Source organism: Aedes albopictus, chromosome 3 (genome assembly GCF_035046485.1).
Source record: "Aedes albopictus strain Foshan chromosome 3, AalbF5, whole genome shotgun sequence".
NCBI lineage: Eukaryota > Metazoa > Arthropoda > Insecta > Diptera > Culicidae > Aedes > Aedes albopictus.
Genome location: NC_085138.1, coordinates 242362524 through 242381091, shown reverse-complemented (window position 1 = coordinate 242381091; position 18568 = coordinate 242362524). Strand labels below are relative to the sequence as shown.

The 18568-nt window shown below is 39.4% G+C and overlaps 3 protein-coding genes across 4 annotated transcripts; all 3 read left to right on the top strand.

Moving 5' to 3' along the window:
• Positions 1–692: 692 nt before the first annotated feature.
• Positions 693–3525, top strand: LOC115264642 (uncharacterized). Of its 2 annotated transcripts, XM_029868550.2 has the most exons (3): positions 693–1413; positions 1751–2021; positions 2284–3525. In XM_029868550.2, the coding sequence occupies exons 1-3, from the start codon at positions 855–857 to the stop codon at positions 3515–3517; spliced, it is 2064 nt and encodes a 687-aa protein (XP_029724410.2). In that variant the 5' UTR covers positions 693–854; the 3' UTR covers positions 3518–3525. The 2 variants fall into 2 exon arrangements, with proteins under 2 accessions (XP_029724410.2, XP_062712656.1); XM_062856672.1 differs by lacking the exon at positions 2284–3525 and having other exon boundaries at positions 1751–2144.
• Positions 3526–5249: 1724 nt separating this feature from the next.
• On the top strand, positions 5250–15196 carry LOC115257164 (uncharacterized). The gene is made up of 8 exons (XM_062859822.1): positions 5250–5569; positions 11741–11919; positions 12037–12191; positions 12949–13051; positions 13178–13507; positions 13749–13863; positions 13942–14066; positions 14133–15196. Exons 1-8 carry the CDS (start codon positions 5518–5520, stop codon positions 14478–14480), a joined length of 1407 nt encoding a protein of 468 aa, XP_062715806.1. The 5' UTR covers positions 5250–5517; the 3' UTR covers positions 14481–15196.
• A 165-nt stretch (positions 15197–15361) lies between these two features.
• Positions 15362–18310, top strand: LOC109412632 (NEDD8 ultimate buster 1). Its single transcript, XM_019686257.3, has 4 exons — positions 15362–15641; positions 15696–16166; positions 16872–17114; positions 17168–18310. Exons 1-4 carry the CDS (start codon positions 15510–15512, stop codon positions 18200–18202), a joined length of 1881 nt encoding a protein of 626 aa, XP_019541802.2. The 5' UTR covers positions 15362–15509; the 3' UTR covers positions 18203–18310.
• The last annotated feature ends 258 nt before the right edge of the window (positions 18311–18568 follow it).

Sequence of the window (18568 nt, the reverse complement as noted above, 5' to 3'; positions counted from 1 at the left end):
TACTTTCTTGGCTACTCTTAACGATGGCGAAATTCTGTTATTGTTATTGCCAGAGAAAATAGGTAGAGAAGCGAAGAGTGTGAAGCCAAAAATACCTTATCGAACCGTCAAACTGGTATCCTATCGAGCAAAATCAACAAACCTTGACGATTACCGCATAAGTGAAGATAAGTATTGCAATCATTCTAAACATATTTTTACCAAAGTTTTTAAATACCATGGATAACAGTATAACTAACATTGATTCCTTGAATTAATGAAAATTGTTCCATTTTGGAACATCAGTTTGATAATGCCTAGTTAATAAAACAACAGTATAAATAGTTTTCAAATGCGGTATGCGAGATAGGCACTACCTTCGATGGGTGGATTAATCTGCTTTGCTGCAGTTGCCAGCATCCGAGCGATGAAATCAAAACAGAAAAAGTGTTGCCGTTCTGGCGGCTGTTCACTCTTCGCTTCTCTACCTATTTTCTCTGGTTATTGCTTTCCCCTACCATATCACGCATCTCATCTCCCTCATTTCACCTACCACTACTAGCGCGCGAGAACTGTCATGCTGTAGTTATGTTGCGGCTAGACTGGTTCAATTTTAGACCGGCCCAGAAAACTTACTTTGTGCGGCGTCGCAACAGTGACATTGATTAAACATGATAATAATCTATCATTTAATGACATTCATCAACAGGCTAATCCAAGGCGGCAAGGAATTGTACGATTTTGACCGAGCAAACGCACCGGCTCCACACCCGCGCACAGTTCAAAGGTATCTGCAACAGAACTCCGAACTGGTTCGTGAGGGGCAGCTATTGGTGGGGGAGCTGAAAAACTTCCTTCAAAGAAATGGATATCCAATGGCGGTGTGTTGGCGCGAAGACGCCACCCGCATTAGTGGTGGGGTGGAGTACAACTCTATTCTGGATCAACTCACTGGACTGGTTGCACCGATGGATGACAATGGAATGCCGAAAATGGATCTGTTCAACTGCTCATCCCCTCTGAAAATCGTGAATGATTTGAAACAGTACCCAATCGCGCGGTACGTGCAGCTATGCATGGTCCAACCTTTGGCCCGGCATGCTTCACCGTTCTGCGTGAATTTTTACTGTACAAATAACAAGTTCACAACACAAGATGTATTAAAGCGATGGCAGTTTGTGGAACAGGAGTTTACTAAAGAGGGCATACAAATAGTTGCAAAGTCCACAGATGGAGACAGCCGGTTTATTGGTGGGATGATGGAGCAAATGAAACTTCCCCCAGAAACCGATTCAGAAAGCAGACCAGATAATGCGTACGGTGATTGGTACATTGCGACCGTCAAAGACAGTAAAATATGTGTACAAGACACAACACACCTGGTTAATAAATTTCGAACACGTTTAATGAAAACGGACCAGCAGCTACAAATAGGTAAGGATGATAGTTATTTTATTCCAATTTATTAGTTAAATTCTGCAAACCCCCCCTGAAAGCGTAACGGAATGTGTGGATGGCCCCTACGTGCCATACAAGTCTTACACTCATACAGACGAAATTTCATTTTAAATTATAATAGAGGGTAAAAATGCAGTATGGCATACGTGGGATCGCGCATAACTCACAAATGGGACGTTAGATTTGGGTGGTCTTTGATTTGTTCTGTTACTTTTCACCCAAGGAAGGTTTATGAGGGACTTGGACTTGGAAGACCGAAAACGCAGTATGCAATACTAAGACAGCTAGTATTTTTTTATTTGTTTTTCAACAGGTACCATGCGAATTTCCAATCAACACCTAATGGAACTGATACAGTGTGTCTCGAAAGACCAACATGGCTTGACCATAACCGATTTGAACGAGAACGATAAAATGAAATTTCGGCCAGTGGAGAAAATTACGAAGGATTCTGTCATTGAACTCTTGCATCAGCACGTTCCTTTATCTGGCGGAACCGTGCAGTTTCTGACAATGATGTCCGAGATAATGTCTTCGTACATGAGTTCGGATATGGCGCCGTTACAAAGAGTATATAATATTTGGTAAGCAAATGGGGTGTATGAATACAACTGAATCAATACTCTTTACTCAAATCATAGTGTAGATCCACAGACATTTGCATATAGCCTTTAGATCTAGTAAAGAGTACATATTGATTCAATTGATTCATATTGTCTATTTTTTCTTATCTATATTCATCATTCAAAGCGCATAGAGAAACTAAAGAATCTTATTGTGTGACATTATGTCCACAGTATGCATATTGATGTTTTTTTTTTCTTTTTTTATGCCATAATGTTGCAGGAAAGTACTGCTTATTGTTCGCGCCTGGCGAAATTGGTGCTATGCCAAACATGGAAATTTGCAGAAATGCATAACCACAAATGCATATTGGGGACTTGAAATTAATGCTCACGCATTAATTAGCTACATAGATATCTGTCGAAGAGAGAACATCCAGTTTCTGGTAGACCACCTACACAGTCAAACGTGTGAGGCAGCCTTCAGGGATACACGATCATTGACATCGACCGCATCAACCGTGGTAAATTTCACTATACAAGGATTTGAATCCCGTTTGAACCGAATTCAAATGAAAAGGGACATCATGGCTAGACAGCAGGCCTCACTGAATTTCCCTCGGTCAAAAAGCGAATCAGTTGACGAGTCACCAACCGTTCTACCTAATGAAGACGATATTTCACGCACCGTCGAAGAAGCTATGAGAGCGGCGTCAGAAATACTGATCGGTTTGGGAGTTGAGGAATCGAATCTATCATTCGAGCACACAATTCGTCGAAAATGCCAACTACCAGGTGAAAACTCAACATTCCAGTATGTCGATGTTCCAGACGAGCACGTACATGAGAATCCAGAATCACTATATTCCGACAAATGTCCCTCATTTCAATTTGTTGATGTGCCTGAAATTGCGGAGGATGACGAGGACAATGTCGTTGAAGCGTCCGAGGTGTTTGCAAATGTCGGAAGAGAACTCCATCTGAAGGATGCAGTATCCTACAAAAACACTTTCAAAATTAGGAACCGCAACGGCAGAATTGTAAGTGTGAAAAAGAGAACCTTTTTGTGGATGCTAACGTCAGATTTAGTCAAATGTTCCACTGATCGAGTGCATCGATTCAAAGACGGAGATGTTATTTCCAAATCCGGACAGCCACGATCGCTCAACGGAGTCTGTGAGAACGTGTCATTGGGCGAATTCCTCTTGGTGCGCAGCAATGGCCAGATCAATGTCGTCAAAGTGTACGGGTTCAAATTCCTGAAAGGTAAAAATCAGTCCTGCTCACTCACTACGGTTCCTTTGGTAGCCCCTTCTGGAGTGAACCCCAGAGGAATAGGAATCATAGGTAATTTTTTTGATCTTGTTGAGTATGGTAATGATATTGTGTTGGAGCTCTCAAATGTGGAGCAAGTCGACATTAAGTGTTACTTATCCCATTTGAAGAAACCTTCAATAGAATCGATGATTTTATATTACTCGAGCGATACTGCAGAATACATACAAAGTCTAAAATAAGAATTTGGTTTTGCAATAATAAGTAGACGAAAAAAAAAGAATAAATCAAATAATCATGTATTGCTGCTTTTGAAATTCATTTTAATAACTGAAAATACTCGTTTGATACATATTACAGGAATTCTTATATTATACATATGAGGTATGTATTTGCCCAAAAAATCACGCGGATTGATTGTTACGGGAGAATAACATTGCGGTGTTTCCTCAAGCGCGGCGCGTCATTAATACACATCAAGGCCACGTGAAATTAGTCAATCACAGCACCAATGATTGCGCGGCGTTTCGTATAAAAAAAATTGACAATATTGCGGGTCTAAATACTCTCTATGTAAATAAAAATGGAATGGTGTTTGCATGTCACGATTTGGCACCGCGTCAGCGAATTTTTTCTCTCCAGATCTGCATGTCAGAAACATAGTAGGCAGGCAGTACGATGTTTGCCGGGACAGTTTCCTTTGAGGCAATAATACAACTCACGAACGGATGACCGGACAGCTTGTACGGGGAAGGAATTTAACACGATTGCAAAGTGACATTACGTTTGCCGGGACAGCTAATTAACAAGATAAAATGCTCGCTATTAATCCATCGATTTTATTCGTATTTGTTTTGATACAAGCATACAGAGTATACAGAGGCATGGTCATGTTCCACTGGGATCGTAGAGCCAGAAAGAAAGTGGTCAATACTTGGGTCATGCTTGGGAACATGCTGTTGGGTCAGTAAAACCGAATGGTCACCCGAATGGATGAATTAAAATCTGATTCAGCTTGTGCGACAATCTTTTACCAAAGTAAATTGAATGATTCATGTACATACCGAATACCTCGCCGAACACCATGCTCAAATCAAGACTCCAATGCTCCCGTTCCTTCCTATGTATGTTTCCTTTGCGGGAAAATTAGATTTATGATGATGGTGTGTCTCAGTAGTTCAAATAGGTTCAATTCTGCCTTGACTCGATTGAGGGTAAGCAATTAGCTGTATCCATGACCTTTCGGATCATCTTTAAGTTGTTCGCAGTTCTAGTTGCATGCTGGACTCGTATTTACTCGGGGGAGGAAGCTGGCAGGTTGATTCGTGAGCGTTTTCAGTAGATTCAATGGTCCGTCTGTTTTTAAACTTTATAATACTAAAAACACTTACTTTTGATCTTAGCGTTAAGTCCTTGCGATGATTCCGGCTATTCCATGGGTAGATTCCGGGTAGAGATCAGCGAGTTTTTGGAGCCAATTTGACTTGTTTTGATTTATATGTTTTGAGTTTATTATTCGTTTTGACAATCTCTTTGTAAAAACATTCTTATTGGAGTGCGTTCATGATGAAACTACCGTGAGCGCTTTCAAATCGTTGGAGGGTTGGACACGGTTAGCCACGGATAGCGACGGATAGATTGGAGTTTAGGAAGGATATGAACAAAATAACTTCTTACGAGCCTATCATGTGCGGGTTAGAGGAAACATAGCGAGATTCACAAAAAATCCGGATCTGCCATTCCCCTCGGTACACATTTAAAATTTGAGGTTACGAATACGCAATTTTCGACAACAAGAAGAGTGGATCTTAGAGTAGAACCAACATCTCAGGAACCAACACCCGATTCAATTTAAATGACGATGATTTTTTTGCATTTTTCTGAAACGCGTGTACTCATCAGTCAGTAAATAAAAAATACACGCAAGCGACTGGTGGTGGGTTAAATGCGCAATATGAGCGTGCATCTACACGCTCGTTGAAAACTACTCTCAAGTGAGTAAATTTTACTCACTTTTAAACTTTTACTAAATCTGTCAAAGGTGAGTAACATCAATTTGTCAAGGTGAGTTAATATCTACTCTGTCACATTAGATCTCTGCTTTACTCACTTTTGAGTAAAGCGTGTTATTTACAAAAAACTCAATGTTGTGATAGATTGCATCAGAAAGAAAAACAAAGTCACAGGAGTGTGTTGTGTGCCAACCGGTAAGCCGGCGGAAAACCTGCGGAAACCTGGGAAAATGGATCAAGTTGAAGCAGCTGTGGACCCGGCAACCTTCCGGCAACTAACAGGTAAAACTTTCAAATTTTTAAGAATGTTAAGAAGCAATTTCGTTAACACTTAATATTGTTAATTAAGGATTTCGTTGCCACCTGCCGACGTGTAAAATGTTTGTGGCTGGTTATGTGGCGGAGCTGAAACGCCACTTCCGGGAGGTTCATTTACTTAACACCAGTAAACCAGCTAAAGTACCATTCGTATGCTCGGAATGTGGGAGCATATACAGACGGTTCACAGCATTGAAACGTCACATAATATCACTTCATCCTCCGAAAGTCGATGCGCGACAGGAGGATAAATTGAGTGTTGCATCGGGAGGGGCGATTGATTCCGTCTGTTTATCTTCTGATGTCCCGGATGCGGAACATTCCGGCATCCCGATTGAAAAGTTTTTAGCAACTACTGTTACTCCCGAACAGTTGAAAACGGCAGCCGCTGATTTCATCACAAAGATGCGGTGCGACGTATCAATTCCGGAATCCCGAATTCTGGAGTTCATGGAAGCTGCCGATCAGCTTCATGAGCAACATGAAATATATTCAGTAGGAGTATTCAAGGAATTTCTTCGAGCGAAATCAATTCCGTTCGACGATAAAGATGCTGTAGAAGCGATGAATAAACTATCCTTGAACAGTTTGTTCTCGGATGTTCGCACTCCGGAAGATAGTTTAGCTCATCTTTCGAAGGCTTCTAAATATGCCATACCAATTCCAAAGGAGGTGATGCTTGGGCGCACCAAAGTCACTAGAGTTACAAACAGACCAGCTAAAGTAGAAGGCCGTCGTCTTCAGCCCAAACAAACAGTAAATAAAATTAAAGTGGTCAAGCATGTGGCTCATTATGTGCCAATCAAAGATACACTGGCACTCATTGTACAGAACCGTAAGGCAAGGGACATGATACAGAAGGAAAACAATGACGGAGTTCTACGCGGATTCAAAGACGGCACACGCTTTCAAGAGCACCCATTTCTGTCGAGCTTTCCCACTGCTATAAGACTCTCGCTGCATCTTGACGATGTGGAACACAATAATCCTTTGGGATCCCGCAAAGGGATAAAAAAGATGACTGTGTTCAGTTTTAAAATTGAAAATTTTGATTCAATCGTTAATTCTGATCTCAGTCGTATTTACTTGGCATTAATCGTAGCTTCTAAAGATCTTAAGAAGTACGGCCACGAACAAGTCCTACAACCTCTAATTGAAGACCTTCGCCAATTAGAATCGGACTCAGGAATTACCATCAAGATCGGAGAAGGCGATGACTTCGTTCTACGTGCCGTACTGGTACATGTGATTGGAGATACGCTGGCAATCCACGATATTTTTCGTCTCATGGGGCCCCAGGCGAGAATGTTTTGTCGGTTTTGTTACATGCCACGAGATGCGCTTCGTCGAGGATGTCCACAAGATTCTTTTCCTTGCCGTACATCAGAAAGTGTCAAATGTGATCTAGCGGCGATTCAAAGTAAGCAACAGCAACCGTCTGACTTGGGAATCGTAGGTGACTGCGTGTTCCATCAACTCAAATACTTCAACATAGCTACAAACAACACCATGGACCCGATGCATGACTTACTCGAGGGTGTAGTTCCCAAGGTTATCAAGTTGGTTATGAATGATCTTATTAACAACAGAAAACTAATATCGATAGATGAGGTCAATTCGATTATTACCAATTTCAACTACGGAACAGCTGAGTCTAGAGATAAGCCTTCGTCCAACTTTTCAGCAAAAAGTTTAAAACCTCCAGGATACAGTCTAGCTCAGTCTGCTGCTCAAACTTGGACACTCCTGAGAGCATTTCCATTTATGTTTAAAAAGATTCTCTTTTGTAATCCTAATTATTTGATTCTTATTGGTTCGTTGTTGAAAATTGTGTACGTTGCATTTTCAAACAGGATAAGCCAGCAACAGATTACAGAACTCGATCAGGAAGTAACCAATTTTCACAACCTTTTCCGCATATGCTTTCCTTACGTTAACTTTATCAACAAAATGCACCATCTTGTCCACCCGGATAAAAACTAACCATAGGGTATTTGGTGAAAACCATTCCTGTACCATACAGTGTACCAGCTACAATATAGTGTATTGTAATGGAATGGTTCGCTAAAAGCTTTGCACATTGGTAGCTATTATACATTTACATCCGATCTTTATGTAACAATATATTATACTGTTTTTCTTACGTTTGAACCATTCACTATTCCGAAACAATCTCTTTCCGTGCATTTTTATTTTCTTATTCAGTTTATGATTTTTTCCGTGCTTTGTTTTGTTGATGTCCGTGACATTTTTGTTGCAAAGGAAATGAAAGAGAAAAAAGTGAATAAGTTGAAACATCTATTTAAAGTCAATAAAATGTTTAAATAAAGTGGTAAACCAGGTGTCCGAAGGACTGCATATCCAAGAGATATGGTGGGCTAGGTATGTAGAGTGCGATGAGAGGAATACGAATGTAGGTCAACCCGGAAAGACGCAGGCCAGATTACCGTAAATGAGTGGATGAGTTCAACACTATTCTTTCTCTTCTTCTCTCATGTGAAATTGCCTTGTACAACAACCGAATTAAATGCGATTTATCTTTGACATTTTTAACATAAGGACTGGACTGGACACTGAAACGACTTCTGAAATAAGTTCGTCTTCGCTTTTTAACCTAACTTATAGTTGAATCGAACTTGACAGTTTTCTCATGAGTTGTTATGTACACATTTAATAGTTCAGTCAAATTGGAGCCTCAATATTGCAATAACGGTTAAGCACGCTGTAATGATACTTATGTACCTCGTCACCCACTTCATGCAACTACATTAGTGGTCTAATAACACTTAGCGCGCTAGGCATAGTTCCATCATGCCGCTCAAAGTGTTGCCACAAATAATGCTTAGTTTGCAAAACCCGGTTATCTGGCTGGTGGGACATGGGAGCTTAAGCTTCAACTGTTAATGCAATCAGAGGCTACTCAGACTTAGACGAGTTTAGGTTAGTTTGGCTAGAACTGCCATTATCGAAGGAACATGACGAGATAATATAACATTATATGGTTTGTCTAATGTAAAACAATACAACATAACAAAAGAGAACCATTCCAAAACCATGATTAAATTTATAACCAGTAGTGAAATTACAATTAAAAACAATATATTTACGGTACATTTTATTGTTTGAAACCATACGTGTACCATACAATGTACGGTATATTAAAGCCCACGTATCAGTATTTCGAACAATTCATTTACAATAAAATGTATGGTTTTGTAAAAAAATATATATGGAGAAAAATATTTTTTTATATTGTTACGATACTTAACAACCCGTATAGTATATTGTAAAAATCTCATTTACAATTCACTGTATGGTGTCTAACATTACATCTTATTGTTTTTGTATTTTTTATTTTTACAGTGGTGTTTATTGTAACAATATGGTTCTAAATAGTACTGTTACAATACAACATTCGGTTTTTCTACTGTATTTTTTATTCGGGCACTATTCTACAATAATTCGTAATGATGGTCCCATTGTAAATTTTTCGTGTATGCTTTTTGAGGGAAAATTTAAGGAAACAAAAAGACAGACTAAGACATGCAATAACTTTGTAAATCTATCATTAAGTTTAGTCAAGCGGTTTAACCTTAGGCAGGTTCAGGCAATTCTTAACCATAGTTATGAAATTGATGCCGTAGTCATAATATCATCTGTTTGTATCCCAAAAGTATCATCAAACTACTCACTTATGCTGTACGATTTCCCAGATTCTGTCACTGTGGTTAGGCACATGAAAATCAATGGAACCAGTTTTCGTCCTGATTTGATAGTACGGTACAAGATGTGTGATGAAATGTTTTACGGAGAAACGAAAGAAATAATATCCTCAAACGACGTTGTTGTATGCTTAGTTGAAGAGCTCAATTGTGAAGCATTCTATGAAGAATACAACAGTTTTAAAGTTTTGCACACAGGTAGAATTATTCGCATAACAACAGATAAACTAAGCACAAGAAAAACATACAGTCTTTGGCAGTTTCAAGATGAGGATGGCTTCTATATTAGTTTGAAATACAACGATGAGTAGTTTAATTTGACTATTAAGTAAGTGTGCAGTATCTGTCAAATAAGAATATGAATAAATTTCCATTGTTCAAATATCATTTGTAAAATTTTTGTTTCATTCCTATTTAAAAGACTGCAATAAAACCTGTAATGATATAAATATCCCTTCAGGTGCCTATCTAACCCTTCTTGTGAATTGGGGTAGGTATTTTTTTTACCCAAACTGTGCCTTACATCAGCGAGCTGATCCCAACGTGATGCATTTGGAAGATTGAATCACAGACAAAAAGACGTAACTCTTCAAACATTTGCTAACTATCAAATTTTCAAATAGATCGTTAAATCGGTGTACGATGGGAATTACTAGAGTGCTGGTGTTATGTCTGTTTGTCTGTGGTTGAAGTTTACATATGATTAAATAAACAACGTAAAAGTTCCGCGACTGAATTAAATTGAACTGAACTGCCATGTGCAGCATAGCTATCTCATGTTACTTTTTGTATTCCATGGTATTTCGTGGTACTCCATGGTATTTCGTGGTACTCCATGGTATTCCGTGGTACTCCATGGTATTCCGTGGTACTCCATGGTATTCCGTGGTACTCCATGGTATTCCGTGGTACTCCATGGTATTCCGTGGTACTCCATGGTATTCCGTGGTACTCCATGGTATTCCGTGGTACTCCATGGTATTCCGTGGTACTCCATGGTATTCCGTGGTACTCCATGGTATTCCGTGGTACTCCATGGTATTCCGTGGTACTCCATGGTATTCCGTGGTACTCCATGGTATTCCGTGGTACTCCATGGTATTCCGTGGTACTCCATGGTATTCCGTGGTACTCCATGGTATTCCGTGGTACTCCATGGTATTCCGTGGTACTCCATGGTATTCCGTGGTACTCCATGGTATTCCGTGGTACTCCATGGTATTCCGTGGTACTCCATGGTATTCCGTGGTACTCCATGGTATTCCGTGGTACTCCATGGTATTCCGTGGTACTCCACGGTATTCCGTGGTACTCCACGGTATTCCGTGGTACTCCACGGTATTCCGTGGTACTCCATGGTATTCCGTGGTACTCCATGGTATTCCGTGGTACTCCATGGTATTCCGTGGTACTCCATGGTATTCCGTGGTACTCCATGGTATTCCGTGGTACTCCATGGTATTCCGTGGTACTCCATGGTATTCCGTGGTACTCCATGGTATTCCGTGGTACTCCATGGTATTCCGTGGTACTCCATGGTATTCCGTGGTACTCCATGGTATTCCGTGGTACTCCATGGTATTCCGTGGTACTCCATGGTATTCCGTGGTACTCCATGGTATTCCGTGGTACTCCATGGTATTCCGTGGTACTCCATGGTATTCCGTGGTACTCCATGGTATTCCGTGGTACTCCATGGTATTCCGTGGTACTCCATGGTATTCCGTGGTACTCCATGGTATTCCGTGGTACTCCATGGTATTCCGTGGTACTCCATGGTATTCCGTGGTACTCCATGGTATTCCGTGGTACTCCATGGTATTCCGTGGTACTCCATGGTATTCCGTGGTACTCCATGGTATTCCGTGGTACTCCATGGTATTCCGTGGTACTCCATGGTATTCCGTGGTACTCCATGGTATTCCGTGGTACTCCATGGTATTCCGTGGTACTCCATGGTATTCCGTGGTACTCCATGGTATTCCGTGGTACTCCATGGTATTCCGTGGTACTCCATGGTATTCCGTGGTACTCCATGGTATTCCGTGGTACTCCATGGTATTCCGTGGTACTCCATGGTATTCCGTGGTACTCCATGGTATTCCGTGGTACTCCATGGTATTCCGTGGTACTCCATGGTATTCCGTGGTACTCCATGGTATTCCGTGGTACTCCATGGTATTCCGTGGTATCCCGTGGTACTCCATGGTACTCCATGGTATTCAATTCATACCATGGAGTACCACGGAATATCACAGAGTACCACGGAGTTTCACAGAATGCCATAGAGACCCACTGTTTTTTTAAATCGCGTAACTCCAGTGCATAAGTTAATTTCATCATCATTGGCAAGCGTAACAAGGGTATTGTTCACCATCGGTAGATTAATGCAGGTTTTTTTTTTAATTTTTAGAAGAGAAAATCAACGATGCGTCGTTGATATTGCTAGGTAACACCGAGCTTATCAACCTCGGTGTCAAGCAAGGTCCTCGAATGATTATACTGAAGATCATTGAGGGCCTTAACGCAGCAGTCAATAATGACGAAGGCAGAAAGAAGGAGCCTGGTCCGCCTGGTCTACCGTCAAAGGAGGTGAGTTAATAATTTATTTATTTTTTCAGAAGGTGTTGGATAATGCTGATTACTACAACTACATATTATTATTTTCAGCTGTGTGACAAATAATACTAATTCGTTTTCTTTCTGCAGGTTTGCCGAAGGATGCTTGAAGAAAACAGCAAGTTCAGACTGAACGTTTTACTCCCTGTACTGGATAAGGGTCTGGTGCCCGATGACAAGGACCTTCGATTTCTTAACAGGGTTGCATGTAAACCATTTGAGACAAGGATTGAACGCGGTGGAAAGTAAGTAATTGATCATTGATTAAAGATACGACGAAGAGAAATTGTTCTGTAACATTCTTCTAAATTCGATGCCATTTTCGCAAGGGTACGTCAATTTGAATTTTAATAGAGGGATTTACTTAACTGCGTAAACCGCTTATTAAAGTTTATTCTGATTAAACGTCGTGATCACCAAGGCAATCTTGGATTATTTCATTCACAATTTCAAATAACAGAGAATCATGGCTTACACAGCAATTTAAACTATTTAGTGAGTCTCATTAATAAAAATTTGCCTATCCTAATCAGTTTGGCTACCATCTGTATTTTCATATGCTTTAATTTTCTGCACAAAGATCAAAAATCGCGTGTTTGCAACTAGTGTTATAGCTAAAATAACCCACATTGTTTTTTTTCGGAATTTTTCAAATTTTCTTCTAAAGAAACTTTATATGCTTCATCCTATTTCGAATATTTACCCACGAAATATATTTAAACTGGCTTTCATTTGAAGTTAAACAAATGTAAATCGCTTATCTGGTTTTGAAATTACAACTCTAAACATTTGAATGTTTATCTGTCAATCATCAATAATAGGGAATATTTCAAAATTTTTAATTGATGGGATAAATCCTGCATTACTCTCATAACTAATCCGAAAAATGTTTCACACTCCCTGGGCTCAAAACCGTGTAAAGCAGTATAACTTATGGCTACAAATAATTTATTCATGTTTCGTTTAAGCAAATCTGCTAATAATGTTTTCTTTCTAAATTAGGTATCCTTCAGCAGATGAACAGGAGCGACTAGCGAAAGATTTGGTAGAACTATTTCCACAGCTCCAGTACAATTCTACCAGACCTGAAGGTGCACCAAATGAGGTAATAACAACCATACGTTATAAGAGAACCCTCGAGAGAACCTTTTCACCCTTTCATGTGGCTTACACCGCTATTTTAAACTAATCTTATTGAACTGAATTATTATTAACAATTTATACTTTGCAGTGGATGTTTTTCTGGAGGAAGAACGGAACAGAAAAAGGCAAGCACAGTGGCTTGATTTATCATCGTGTGCGGAACGTAATCAAAGAGCTTCCAGCTGAAATGCATCTCTACAGACGCACAACTGCCCCTAGACAAGTTCATGTTCCAACTGAACTTCTGCAAAAAGCTGAGGCTCTGCGCATCGTGATAGCCACTAAGCACGAAAAGAACAGGATTGCTACCGAAATGGACGAATGCTTCCCATTGTTGAAGTTGATGCTGGCCGAAAACAAAAGCCCCACCGAAATCATACGAATGTTTCCTCACCTAGTGGCCTACAACGGATACATAGTAAGATTAACCATTAGATACACGTAAACATTCTAAAACCTATCCTTTATTTTTATCAATAATAGTGTACCAATGATCGCATTTCAGTCCCATTTTCACTTGATTGCCTAATCATATAGGATAGTTAGTTATGCTACCATATTTTTGTGCGACGTCCAAATTTCGTGCGGGTCCAAATTTCACTCACAGCTAAGATTAAGTCCAAATTTCACTTAAGCTATAATGCTTCTTCTATTTACAGATTCATAACTCGTTCAAAAAACTCTTTCCTGCTGCTGAAGTGAGCCCAGATTACAAAGGAGTTCTGTCGAAATGCCTCCTGTACTCTCGAGATAAGTTCGAGCGAATTGAAGATGGTAAATTAACATTCAAAGAAAATAAACAAAATGAAGCATACATATACATACTGATTTTTTTTTTTCATTTGTGTCTAGAGTACATTAAAGGATTTCTTCGAATGCTGTACCAGTTACCAGTACGAGGTCTTAAGAGGAAGATTGATGGAACACCTGCGGTTTCCGAAGAACGTATGGCAACACCGCTTATTCGTTGGGTAAAAGTAAGTTGTCTCTATTTTGATCTGGTATTTAATAAGTTGTAGTGATCAACTGTTATCTAATTTCAGCCCATGACTAACAACGACGACGATTTGGCTGATCATGTGCGGTCATTTCTACAAGTAGAACCGCACATAGTTTGCATGGCTCAGCCCCTTCAAATGGGGCAACTGTTCGTCGTGATGAACAACCAAATCATCGTCAAAGTCCAAAATTCCATTTCAGCCATCGATATATTTTTTAAGTCCTTCAAAGTATTCGGCCTTACAATTCCTAGCGAATTAGCCATGATGATTGATTTCCTGGAGTGTGCGCTTTATCATACTGTTGGCCACAGCTCTCGGAAGTCAGTAAATCTCATGGCTATAGCATTCAAAGAAGTAGCCCATGCCGAAGATGCGGTGTTCAATGAATAACATTCAGTACGTACGCTTTTGACTACGCTCCCACCGGGCATATCGCCGGGTTGCTCAAGTATTAAGTGACATTCAGAACTTTTATCATCCAAATGATTTTTATTAACCATAATTGACAATGCAAAAGCTGATCTATCATAAAAGATTCGACTCCTTGTTTTAGAAATAATCGACTACTGAGTAGTCGCCTATAAGTGTGTTTTAAACCTTTTTATCGTTTTCTTTTTTGTTAAAATTGATGTCGAGAATGGTAATTTATGAATTACAACCCATTCGTTTGATTAGCAGGTTACTACAGGGAAGTTTTAAAGTGATTTAATAACTATATTATAATGTTGTGTTACATAAATGCATATTTCTAAAAAATAAAAGATTTTTGCTCAATTTTTTTCTGGCGTTTGAATTAAATAGGTCGAAACTTCATAGGAATCACAGCAAACTTTGGACCTATTTAAATCAAACGCCAATTTTAGTGTTTTTTTTAATTATTAAACCGAATAGAAATTCCTAAAATCATCCCGCGGAATATTCATTTAACATCTACTCACTTTCGCTAGTTTTCGCAAAAATAAAAGTGAGTAAATATTACTCTCTTTCTACTAAATCAATAATTACTCTAAAGTGAGTGAATCCGTTTTACTCTCATTTGAGCTGATGCACTTAGTAATGAAGTGAGTAGAATTCTACTCACTTGAGAGTAGTTTTCAACGAGCGTGTACATATTTATTTTGTCTGGCATGCCAAAATTAACGGTAGTAACATATAACGACAGTAACGCCAATGCATTACGTTCTGTCAAATTTTATTACGTATTTTTATGTGCACTTCTGTTTTGCTCTGCTAGTTTTATTTTGATTTTGTCCAGGAAAGATCAGGAAAATGAAAAACCCAGTCATCTTCCCGTGAGCAGAGAAGCCTTCAAAGACAAAAAAATCATCAAACTTGCCACAGCTTAATCGAGTGTAAAAGTAGAAGAATAACCCAAAAGGTTTAATTTGTATTGGAAGAAAAGAAAAGGAACATTCAAGAATGGCAAACGAGTTGGAGGACGAAAGTTACGTGATTCAAATCCGTGCCAAACTCAACCAGCAAAGAGTAAAATTGTGGGAGCTTCCGTACTACAATGTCACTACGGAGGAATGTTCCGTTCCGGAAATGGAGGTAAATTTATGAGCTTTGTGAGTTTTGTTTTCTATAATAAATTTGTGCTTGCAGAAATTGGCAATGGAATTTCACGAACAGCTACAAATATCTGTCAAGGACTGCCTGAATGCTATCCAAAAACTACAACAAAATGCATTGGAAAACCTGAAAAGTAAAGATGAATTCTCTAAGACCGGAGTTGCCACTTTGAAGATCAGAACTCCAATGCAAGGTTCAGCTAATAAACACTTCACTGCGAAAGTTAAGATTAGCTCGAAGGCACAGGAATTGGCCGAGATCGTTGCCGACCATTTGGGAGCGCACGCTAACAGAATCAAACTGGTTTGTGCTGGCAGAGTTCTGAATCCTACTAAGACCCTCTCCGAGCAACATGTTCCCAACGGGGCATCCATGATGGCACTGGTTATGGCACAAAGCGTTGATGCAGCTCAGAAGGAAAATAGTCTGTACGACCGGGTGCACAAAATTCGTACTGATGCTGAACTACTGATCAACGACAATGACCATTCGGATTTTCTTAGCGTAAGTTGAGCTGGGGGTTTTATACAATCAATTCCCTACGGCAAAAAAAATCTTGTACGTTTTTTTGGGCATTTTTTGTAATAGGACTCGCTTGACCCTAAATACCTGAAAATTTAAAATCAAATAATCGTTTTGACCATGAAAATAAGGTTCGTTTATATTACTAATATCATATAGAAGAATAACTAAAGTAGTCATCCGATAACTGCAACGTATGAACGTTTCACTTAGCGAATGAAATTTTCGATAACTGCAACGCAAGCAACTGCTTGACAGACACCAAAAGTCCATCACTTGACAATACATGAACGTAAAATTCACTCGACTACAGATTAGTTTGGGCTTTTCTATAGCGAAACATTTTGATACATAGCGGTGCAAGAACTGCAAATTCGGTGCAATTACCAAATTTGCAGTTAAACCGTTCCAACGGTTTTCACCGACCGAACGTTTACTGCACAATCATTTGACAAACTTGTAAAGCTATTATTTTGAGGCAAGTTTGTCAATGAAGTTATCATTTAACTAGAAAATTGACCTATTTTCTTAATAATAGGGTAATCATTCGTAGGTATGTGAAATAAAACGGTAAATTTGAGCTCTTTCAACTTAGAGCACCATTGAATATCGAATAACTAATGAGTTTTCTCAAATGTTTCGAAGTAGTGAAATTGTACGCAATACCATTATATTTTTCTGTTTTAGTTGGAAGACCAAGATGGGAACGCAATCCATCTACCCAAAGCCGAAAAATCATCCCTCTTGATGGCCTTAACACTCTACGAGAAAGGAAAAGTGGCACTGCGAAAGGAAAATTTTGAAGAGGCTCTTTTACTGTTTCTTGAAGCCGATAACGATTTCCGAACCTGCAATTGCCAACTGCTGGCAGTGGTCGATAATTATGCTCTGCTGAATTTGGACATTGTTTGGTGCTATCTTTGTCTCAAGGTAAAATTTCGTGTGAGTGATTTTCATATGCAAAAATATAGGTTTTCTTTTAGAACATGAATCAGCTGCCAGATGCCGAGCAGAGATTACTTTTATGCGAGGAGAAATTCAGACAAAGTTACGGGGAAAACATGCGGCGTGTAACAAATATAAAGGGCACTCAGCAATGTAGTGAAAAGGCTCTCCTGCTGAGACTACATTTGCTAAAGGCAGTCCTGTTCTTCCACCAAAACAAACGAGAAGAGGCAAAGATCATGTTCCAGGTGGTGGAGACCGAACTTCAATCTTTGACTGTCGATGATGGCTGTTTGACTACTTTACTGGAATTTGGATTTGAGTTGTCTGAATCTCGAATAGCGCTCAGAGCAACGTCCAACAATGTAGAAGCGGCGGTGGATTTCATTAACAATCGAAGGGAGATTGTAGCAGCTAACGAAAAGAAATCTAAACGAGAGAAAAATCTCTATAAGAAGATTGGCCATGAACGTGCGGATGAGGTGCGTATAAACGTGGACCTCGTTGATCAGCTTGTTGAAATGGGCTACGCCGAATCGTTTGCTGCGATGGCACTGAAGAAATCAAACAATGATATTCTGAATGCCTTGAACGAGCTCCAAAATAATCATGAACAGCTTAAGCGAGAGCTTGCGAGCAACATTACTCCTTCGGAGGATCTCATTGGTAAGTTGATTGATTTAGGCTTCCACAAAGAAGCAGCAATAGCAGCTCTCCGTAAAAATATCAACGATTTTGAAGATTCCGTTGAGTATCTCGTTGCCGCACGAAAAAACAACGAATACGACAAATTACTAACGGATCTACAATCGTTAAATAATAATACATCAGGCAGCGGTAGTTCAACTGCTGGAGCATCTGGTAGCAACCCAGTGGCTGACACAGAACAGCAGCCAGGTCCGTCCCGTAAAAAGGTTAAGAACGAAAGTAACAGTGCCAGAAAGGAGATGTTGGATATTCTGTACAAAAGCTTTTCCAAGGATATGGACACGAACAGCGATACCTATCTCGACCTGCCCTTGATCGAGGAAGCAACAATTTTGAGCGAATATAAAAAGTTACTGAACATGTAAGCTGAAGCTGAATAGATTTAGATGAAAATGCCATCGTGTTACAATAACGTAAACTTTTTATATTACCTGATTTTTATATACATTATTTAATAAAGAAATGCACGTAAATCTGTTTTCATTACGTATGCAAATGACTATCACTGACCGAATCAAGTTCAATCAAGTATCAATTGCTGTGGGATTGAAGGAATAATGTGTGCCATGAGTGCCATGAGTAACTAAAATATTCATTAACGATGTAGGTGTATTAGGACAGAAAACCACAGTTTACTCCTGTACTATTTTTGGATTCCATTTGGGTCTTACATCATCATTGCAAAATTTTGATTGATTGATTGATTTGTCTTTATTATAGAGACTAGCTGC

Excerpts from the sequence above, each read along its gene's own strand:
- LOC115264642 (XM_029868550.2), top strand. The coding sequence starts at position 855 with ATGGCGGTGTGTTGGCGCGAAGACGCCACCCGCATTAGTGGTGGGGTG. Across the intron at positions 1,414-1,750 it reads GGACCAGCAGCTACAAATAG|GTACCATGCGAATTTCCAAT; the intron begins GTAAGGATGATA and ends GTTTTTCAACAG. Across the intron at positions 2,022-2,283 it reads CAAAGAGTATATAATATTTG|GAAAGTACTGCTTATTGTTC; the intron begins GTAAGCAAATGG and ends ATAATGTTGCAG.
- LOC115257164 (XM_062859822.1), top strand. The coding sequence starts at position 5,518 with ATGGATCAAGTTGAAGCAGCTGTGGACCCGGCAACCTTCCGGCAACTA. Across the intron at positions 13,052-13,177 it reads CTGAAGGTGCACCAAATGAG|TGGATGTTTTTCTGGAGGAA; the intron begins GTAATAACAACC and ends TATACTTTGCAG. Across the intron at positions 14,067-14,132 it reads CGCTTATTCGTTGGGTAAAA|CCCATGACTAACAACGACGA; the intron begins GTAAGTTGTCTC and ends ATCTAATTTCAG.
- LOC109412632 (XM_019686257.3), top strand. The coding sequence starts at position 15,510 with ATGGCAAACGAGTTGGAGGACGAAAGTTACGTGATTCAAATCCGTGCC. Across the intron at positions 16,167-16,871 it reads ACCATTCGGATTTTCTTAGC|TTGGAAGACCAAGATGGGAA; the intron begins GTAAGTTGAGCT and ends TTTCTGTTTTAG. Across the intron at positions 17,115-17,167 it reads GGTGCTATCTTTGTCTCAAG|AACATGAATCAGCTGCCAGA; the intron begins GTAAAATTTCGT and ends GTTTTCTTTTAG.